Source organism: Echiichthys vipera, assembly GCF_963691815.1.
Source record: "Echiichthys vipera genome assembly, chromosome: 10".
Classification (NCBI taxonomy): Eukaryota; Metazoa; Chordata; class Actinopteri; order Perciformes; family Trachinidae; genus Echiichthys; species Echiichthys vipera.
Window position 1 is genome coordinate 22,594,065 of NC_139835.1, and position 9,368 is coordinate 22,603,432.

The 9,368-nt window shown below is 42.5% G+C and overlaps 1 protein-coding gene across 3 annotated transcripts in view; it reads left to right on the top strand.

The window, feature by feature from the left end:
* The window catches only part of LOC310953280 (phospholipid-transporting ATPase IH-like), a 34,046-nt gene extending 26,677 nt beyond the window's left edge, over positions 1-7,369 (top strand). The window contains exons 27-31 of one of the 3 annotated variants that reach the window (XM_083922247.1): positions 564-629; positions 882-985; positions 1,084-1,249; positions 3,082-3,302; positions 4,353-4,472. In XM_083922247.1, the coding sequence (XP_083778373.1) occupies positions 564-629; positions 882-985; positions 1,084-1,249; positions 3,082-3,267 (522 nt within the window). In that variant the 3' untranslated portion in view covers positions 3,268-3,302; positions 4,353-4,472. Of the gene's footprint in view, positions 1-563; positions 630-881; positions 986-1,083; positions 1,250-1,877; positions 1,993-3,081; positions 3,303-4,352 lie in introns of those variants that run through there. The other 2 variants (XM_083922248.1, XM_083922249.1) reach the window with 2 other exon arrangements.
* Positions 7,370-9,368: the final 1,999 nt, after the last annotated feature.

Here is a 9,368-nt window from a genome sequence, read left to right on the forward strand (position 1 = left end):
TGTATTTGTATGTCCATGTATTTGTGGTAGCAAATCTTCGGGGTTGGTTGGGTTTAATCTCACTGCTCCAGCATCCAAGGGTTGGGTGGACTGATTTCGTCCTGTAGGTTTTGTGTTTGGGTGAAAAACAAACAAAGATAAAGCAGGTTTAAAATGGAAATCCCTGAAGGAAATGATACATGTATGAAGGAATTCTAGCAAAGATATTCCATAGATTCAATGCTTTCTTTGTCTTGATCTCTCTCTCTCTCCGACTTTCATTCTCTCTCATTCCATCTGTTCAGTCCTGATGTCTGTTTAAAACTTTTTAGGATTATAGCAGGTAAAAAAATGTGGATTCAAAGAGGTGAAGTGAAAATATTCTCAGTTTATTGGCACCAAATCTTAAAAGAAAGTCCCAAAGAGCACTCTCTTCCAAACAAATCACCTCTCACCCCAGCAGATACGATGCTCATAGATGCACTGCTCAAACCACAGGAAGTTCACTAATCCATGGATGCAGGGTGATAGAGGCGTGTGACTGATGTGGCCCCTAACTCTCCTCTTCCCCTCTTCCCTCGCAGATGTTTGGGAACTGGACCTTCGGGACTCTCGTTTTTACTGTGCTGGTGTTCACCGTTACGCTCAAGGTGTGTGAGCGCATGTCTTCAGAATGCCTGTTCTCTGTTGTACCGCATAATCAATTTAAATGAGTTCATTTCTACTGCACGTGTGCCTGATCGTATGCGTGGACAAGCTTGTGGCACATTTGAACTAGCATGTTACGTAAATGATCGACTATACTGGCCGCACGGTTTGCACAACAGTAAACCCCAGAGGCAAAGACATTGACTTCATTGACTGGTTGAGTGTTTACTATGTATATATTCTGTTTGTTTCAGCTTGCCTTGGACACACACCACTGGACCTGGATCAATCACTTTGTCATCTGGGGGTCACTACTTTTCTACGTTATTTTCTCTCTTCTCTGGGGAGGCATCATTTGGTATAATATGCTTTGTTTTTTCAACCGTGTATAACCTTTACTGTATGTATATTACGACATTTCTGAAACCATTTTCTGTCCATTCTGTTGCTGCTCAGGCCCTTCCTGAACTACCAGAGAATGTACTACGTGTTCATGCAGATGCTGTCTAGTGGTCCGGCCTGGCTCAGCATCATCCTGCTCATTACGGTCAGCTTGCTGCCAGATGTCATCAAGAAGATCCTCTGCAGGGCCATGTGTCCCACAGCCACCGAACGTGCACAGGTAAGACCGTGGCACCAGTGCCACAGTGAAACTTAAGCTTTAAATTGTCTTGTTCCCAGGTGTTTTTTTCTTAACGTGACTTCTGCTCTGCTAAAACCATTAACCAAATAATGCTTTCCCATTTTAATAAAAATGTAATGGTGCCTTTCTGTTCACAAACTAAAATGACCTGCTATATTAAGCGGAATCCTCTCCTATGCTAGCTGCTACTTATTATTTTGACTGTAAGAAACCATAAGCTGCAAATCTATTCCACTCAATTAATCATCCAGGAAGACCATTAAGATCCTTAATAGCTTTGAGCAACAGCGTGATTTGGAATGACTTTCTGTTCCCTATGGCTAAGCCTCACCTTCCCGTGAAGCAAGCTTCACCATGAATGGGAAAAATAAACGAAAGGTCTGACAGATTTCTTCCTGCTGTGTTTTTTCTTCTTTTTTTCTCCCTTCTCACTGCAACCTGGACCACCATAATTCACATCCTCCATTGTTACTTCCTTCCTTTCCCTTTCATGTACCTGCCTTATCCTCCTTTTCTTTTTCCTCCTTCTTCATTCTCCTCTCCTCACCTTTCCCCCCACTGCTCCTGTGCACTCCGCACTCACTCGCTCTTTCGGGGGTAACTGCAGTCCACTCGCCCGTGCCTTACTGTGGAGCCGTCCACCATCTTCATGCTTTCTCAGTCCTCCAGCAGAATGAGTTTCTGATTGGCCCAGAGAGACGAGAGAGGAGCAAGAAGAGGAGGTGACTGTCTCTTTTAAGTCCTCCTCTCTGTATGCATGGTGGCATGTCCCTGTGTAAACAACTCATCACTGTCTCAACACTTTGCTTGATGTGAAACTAACTACTACTATTGTTGGCAATAGAGAGAGAGTTTTTGGTTTGTCAACCAGGTTAGAATATTACATTTTCTTCTTAACATGTTTCTGAAGTCACCTTTTACATACTGTATATACATTATATATTTCATTTGTTTGGTTTAATATTTACTGTTTAAGATATGTAAAATGCATGCTATGTATGTCATGTTGTCATGTATTTATTTATTGATTCATGAGTTTGGTATGTCTCTTTCCCATATTATTTTGTCAGATATTTGTTGGGGAGCTGAAAGGAATAGTTTGTAAAAATGTAAGCCAATCCACCAAAATCATCAGCAATGTTTTTCTCCAGAAGAATCTGAACATTTTAGGGTTTGGGACTTAAATTGGACAAAACAACATTTGAGGATGTTATGTCTTGGGCTCTGGAAAATAGAGGGGCATTTTCTCTATTTCCTGCCATTTTATAGACTTAATGATTAATCAAGAAAATAATCTTTACCTGCTACCCCATTTTTATATCATTAATAATTCAATCCAGACCTTATACTAGCAGATAGCAGATGGAATGGAAGTTAATTTACAGAAAATGTTTGCAATCCCAAAAGTAGGGTAAGTGACCTTATTTTGCCAAAAATCTGTAACACTGTTCAGACCCAATTGGACAGTGGTAACAGCTGTGCCTAACCCAGAGAGCACTGAGGCCTTATCTGAAGTCAGAGTAGGTCAGACATGTGAGTGACCAGATATAGTATCTAGAACATAAATGTGTCATCTCCCAGGTGAAAGACGGACAAAGCTTCACTGTAACCAACAACAACAATACTGTGAAGTCTGTATCTGTGGTATGATACCAAAAAATAGTCTACATTTTCTGTTAAGCAGTTATCACAGTTTTCCACAAACAAAATCAAACACCTGGCAACCCTGGGCTACTGAGTTTATCTGGATACAAGAGACAAGTTCTAAACAGGTTCAGTTATCACCCCCTTTCCTTTAACATCATTCACAGAAGGTAAGGACAGCTGGGGCCCTGGAGGGCTGTGTGGCTCCTGGCACTGCTGGTGGAGGGGGAAGCAATGAGAGGAACCCGCTCCACCCTAATAGGACCTGTGAGGGAGACAGTGGAGAAAAAGCTGCTAGGACCTATGACTCCATGATGTCACACAGCCACAGCACCCCTCTCAGCAAACCCTAGACTACACCCCCCCTAGGTGGGCTAGGGTCACCATGGTAACAGCACATAGAGGGCGTTGACTGTGGGGAGCTGGGTTATTAATGCAGCTGCCATGATGCTTCCTGCTGCTCTGCACTGCATGGGGCATGCTGGCGTGCTATGGCTCAGGTTGAGGGGGATGGGCCTACATAAATGCAGCTATATGAGTTATTTCTTTCCATCAAACCTACTTTCAAGAATCACAATCTCAAATTGACTCTGCGGTGCTGGTTCAAAAGCGTGCTGTGCTTCTCGCTGCATGTGGGAGAGGAATTAACTTGATCTGGGTCTCAGCAAAATGAGAAATTTTATCCTCTTTATTAGACCCAGGCTACTTCAAATCCATCGCCACTTGTCATGCAGGCTTCAACAAGTAGTAGGCTTGTTGTGACTTTTTTGGTTCCTGGACTGTAGCTAAAGAAAGATGTGAAAGGAGCTCAGACTGAATGTTCTGGGTCAGAGGAGGTTTAGCTGTGAAATTTGAGATGACTTTCAGGTTTGAAAGGTTCATACAGATTCGATTAACATTTATTTAGTAACTGGGCTCATATTTTATTAGGCACGGTCACTAGTAGGTTTACTATGTTTTATGTTGATGTCACAGCTAAAACTGATCTGGAAACAACCAGTTAACTTGTATCAGGAATACTGATGACATCTGGTGGTGGAAGATGGAATAGCAAGGGGAATGTATATCTTCATTTCATGCATGCTTAATCTAACACAACTATTAATCATAATGGGAATTTTCAGAGGGTTTCCCATCATTGACCAGTAAATTACATCCAGTATACACACTTAATTGATTTCTTTGTGTAGTTTGTTCAAGAAATTTGACAGGGTGTCACCAATCATTAAGACTAAACCTCTGGATAAAACAAACGTATTAAACCTTCTGAATAGAACCCTGCTGTTTGATCTTATGCAGCAAGCTGTCTCACATCTGTTCTCATTCACACATCCTGTGAATTTGATCTGCATGGCGCAATTTTTTTGATTTCCTTTCCTACTTTTGTCTGCGTTTTGGATTTTCTTGTGACGATGCATCCTCTGCGTCTCTCTTGTAGGATCATGAGAAGCTGTCGCGGGATGTTGTGGCCGATTTGACTCCACTGTCCTCTCGTCGATCCTACAAAGGCACAAGCACGGACTCCTCTCACCTCCACCTCGGTGCTGTGGAGGCGTTGTCGCTCCGCAGGTCTGATCCCCTGCCCCAGAAACTACTGGTCCACTTGGCAGAAAGTGGAGGGGCAGACTTGCGCTCTCTCAGCCCGTACGTGCTCCGTCTCTCAGGGGCGGGATTCGCCTGCTACGCTCCAGGGCCGGAGACCTCGGTGTGAACACAAACGCAGGCTTTGAAACTCTTTCGTAAGCGGATCTCGCGGGCTGAAACATAAAGTACATCCCATGATGTGCGACCAAGATCTGCATCTCAAGAATGAAGGGTTTATAGAGAAAAAATACAAACAAACATCACACACATCAACCATGCTGAGTTCACCATGTGCATTTTCTGGGCTACACCTGAGTGAAGAACCCTTTAGATATTACAGCCCTGACGACTCATCTTCATACTTTGGTAACATCTTTTTTTTGATTCAGTGTCATCCCCGTCTTAGTCTTATCAAAGTTCCTACCGAGACTTTTACTTGAAAAAGTCTAAGAACAAAAGGGGAACCATGTGCAAAAGAGCATTGTTTCATGCACTATGGAACTGTCCTGTTCAACATGTAAGCAGTCAGGCCTTTTTGTATCCCTCATCCTCATTCCCAGTTTCATGTTCTAGCCTATTACTCCACTTCCATGTTCTTTTTACTCCTTTTGTTAATGTTTGTTGAAAACATTTATGTACAGTATGTGGTCTGGCCAAGTAAGGGGCAGCCGTCAAGCTCAGCCCTTTAGGTGTGTGTGCGTGTGTGCGTGTGTGTGTGTGTGTGCGCGTGTGCATGTGTGTGAGTGTATGCATGAATTTGCCTGTTACTGTATGTTTTTATGTGACACACCTTTGCCTTACAGGTAGCCACACAGCAGCAGACTAGGAGCCAAAGGAGGAAGGTGTTGTTTAAAAAAAAAAAAGAAAAGAAAAAGCAGAAGTGGTGTATTACAAAGCCTTACACACACACACACCCATCAGCTGAATGAGAGAAATGGGGAAAATCTGAAGAGGGATGTGCAGTATTCTAGCCACCCTGCCTTAATTCTTGGATACTGATTATTCGTGGATTTTATTTATAGGTCAGTTTAAACATGTTCGTGAGTGGACAGGGAGGTTCAGAGGGCATACATGTCTGGTACAGCGTGTCTTATTAATCCTCTTCTTTTACCCTCACAATTATGTCGACCTCTTTTGTTTTTCTTATCTGCTAGTGTAGCATGTCGGATCTCCCTGCTGCATGCTGATCTGCTCTCGTTTGTTCTTCCTTATCCGCCTTCGTCCCCAGACATCATTCATCACGAACCACATCACGACACCTTTTCTTTCTCTCGACAACGAGCACACTGTACCCACTCCTGTCTTCATGTGGCCGTGCAGGGGAACAGCAGCAGCAGCCCGAGACTCAAGTAGTCTTTATTTATGGACGTCCTAAATGACTTGCTATTCCTCACTGTTTGCATCGTGCTTTGTGTGTTTGCTGCCATGCTCTGTGTGTTATGCAAAAGTTAATGTAAGAATTGTAATCGTCACATTATAAGGGGGTTTTTCTCTGTGCTGCGGTTATCCCTGAGTTTTTCTGTATTGTTCTAAAAAATAATATTGATGGCGGTCGCTGTTGATGTATGGATGTAACTTAAAAACGTTGGCTATATATTGTAGTGAGAAGGGGTGGTATATTAGATTGTTGTATGTAGGGGGGAGACTTGAATCGGCGATGTCACAATCAAATCAAAAGAATGTTGAACTGATTTATCCATCATGTCCTCCAGCGGAAGATTGTGGCTCATTATGGATGAACCTCTTTTCTGCATCTCTAACATCTGAAGTCCTCTTTGTCCAAAGCATATCTGTCGTGTTGCACAGCAAGTGACTGACTCGGGAAGTCGTGAATGTCAGATTCCGAAGCATTTTTGTATGTTTATACAGTTTATTTTCATACACATCACCATCTGCCAACATGTATAGATTTAATAACAGGTGTTCAGTATTTTTTTACTGGAGCACAGATGATTTATCCGTTTGGTTGGAGGTCTGGATTTGTCTCTTTTCATTTTTCACTCAAAACCTCCACAAGTGTTGGAACTTGGGAGCTCAACGTCCTGACCTCAGTAGATTAATAGAAAGGCCTTGGTGCTTGTTATGCAGTGTCCCACCTCACTGTGCTGTTGCCATACTGTATCCAGACATATTCTACATGTTGCATACCAATCCTACCACAATAATGCTATAAGGTCTATTTTACGTTAATGATGTAACAGGGAATTCTTGGGAGTTATTCTTCACACCGTTTCTTATTTGAATCCTCCACGGCTCAGTTTTTCACTTCTACTTCTAGTTATTTTTGTGTTGTCCATTGTGAATATTTCTTTTGCTACTTTTGTATCCCAGAGAGAAGACTATATTTTAACTCTGTTAGAATGTATGTTCAAGTTTGTAACCAAAATTAGAGCAACATATACATTATATGATTCATTAGAGATGCACCAATAGGTCTACACACCGCACTTTGATCTACAGTTTTGCCCCTAAAACAAGGTCTACTGTTTGTCAACTGGGGTTTATAAAGTATTCACTCTTCCTCACAAGTTATTTTTCTAAGAATGTAGTGGGTGAGAAAAAAAAGTGACCAAATAACTTGACTAGGAACGGACTATCTGTAGCGATTGTTTCAGATGGGTTTATCGCACCAGCCTTCTACTGCTGATCAGAATGTCAAACTGCTTTTTCTAAGTCCATCAGCAGAACAGCAGCTGCTCATCCCGTCACTCCTGAGCTTGGCAAAGGTCTGAAATGTCGACTTCTGTGCTCTCAGCAGCACACCTCGTATCATAACTTCAGTACAGCACTGTTTGTATTACTAAACAGGTTTTTTTGAAAATGTAATTCTTTTTTGTTCGTTTGTTTTTGAATAAAGATTTTAAAAGTTCACCTGCCAGCCTGTCTGTAGCAAACGAGGGCAAAGCACTGTATTGTCATTCTGCTTGTAATAAAGAAAGAGTGAAATACTTGTCACCTGTTCTGTTATATAACATTGTCATATCATTTCTGTGCATATGCCTCCTTTTTTTCATTAAATATTACAATCATAGTCAAACAAACAAATGCACAATACAGTTTCACAGAGCAAACATAAAACATACATTCAAGATGTGTAGAACTTAATATACACAAAGCTTTTTTTCTTATTAGACAAAAGTATGTAGTAGTAGAAAAAGTTAAAAAATATGAAGAGGGAAGTTAGGGATGAAAATAAAATCATGTAGTAAGCCAGTAGGCCTAGGAACCTCTCCTCTAATTTCAGACCCTGTCATTAATGACGTTACCTGTCCAGCAGCAGTCCTCAGTCACGTGCCAGCACACCTGTCCCTCCTCGCCACTAATCAGGCCCTCGGTACCTTCTTGCCTACATGCAGTAGTCTTCTGCCAGGTTTGTCTAGTTTAACTGAATTGCTAACATTGTACGGAAGTTGGAAAATAACCAAACTTAACGCAGCAAAACCAGAAATTGTCTTATTTCTTATTTTATTTCAGCGTTCGTCTTCCTCGTCACAACTTGGCGCCTACATTACCCACAATGCAACTGAAGCACCGACAGTTCGCTTCGGAGATGCTAGTAGCAGCTAAAAACAACAAAAAAAAAGCCTGACAGAACAAAGTTTGTGTGATTTAGAATAACTAAAAACATTTTCAAGCAGTCCCTCAACTGTGTGGATGATCTTCTTCAGTCTGTTTTACAACATTTCTTGGTCCGTGCCAAGTTGGAAGTTAGAAATAATGGTATTGGGAGGATAGATCAATATGTGATTTGTGGAGTACAAGTCAAGCTATAATATGTTTGATAATGTCAGTTCAGTTACAGGTTTAAACCTACTATATAAACTGAGATAAAGGTTACTGGAAGGTGCATACACCTTAATTTGTTCCAAAAAAACAAAGCCTCACAGTTGCATGAAAATGCAAGTGGAATTTTCCCTTTTGTAAACGATTTTTGTCATAGCCAAGTGTCGACACATGGTGGCAATGCAGCATAATCAGTGGTACATGACCTGTAGTACTGCGTATGTTTCTGTCGATGAGAATGTGCCAAGACACCGTTGTCATGCCTTGCCCTCAACACTGAGTGTCGCTATTGGATCAGCTGTGTGAAACTGCAACGTTGACCTTCACTTCCCCTCCCCCTCTCTGTCTGCCAGGTCTGCACAGGTTTGCACCATCATGTGTGCTGAGACTGAAGTATGCATGTGCGAATGAGGCTGACTCCTGCACAGCCTCCTCCCCATCTCCATCGCCGGCATCCTTCATTCTGCCTCTCTTTGCGGAGGACTCGTCACTACAGCTGTGGCTGTGACAGCCGTAACAGCTTCAGCATCATCCCCTCATCCACCTCTGCAGCATCCTCGAAAGCATCCATTTCTCACAAGCATCCCAGCACCTTCAAGCTGCACACGCCCCCTCTTTCTAAGATCTCTTTCCTTCAGCATCCTTGTTTTGTACAAGACGACAGCCAGGCAGTCAGATCCTGGGCTAGTTTACCCTGCTGCATCTCCCTATTCCCTTCTGCTCGGCTGGGCTTGCCACTGCAACAGTCCCCCTCTCCAGTCCTCATCACCATCATCAACTCTCCGAAGAAGCGTTCAGGAAAAAGCAGGCAAGCTGTCTCTTTTTCCCGCAGAAGTGTCTTTTGGCTGGGCAGCTGGTCTTCCGCTGTCCCTTTGGAGGATGATTCTGTGGATGAAGACAGAGGAGATGGCCCTCGGGGAGCTGCTGGAGAGACTGAGGACAGTCACTCAAGGCATAGGTGGGTGACAACAATATACATAACACCAGCTCCTAGTTCCTGGTCTTTGTATTCTTGATTGCAGATGGATGTCTATCTGAAACACTGATATAGGTGAAATACTAATCTGTATTCAGCCACAGTAAGACA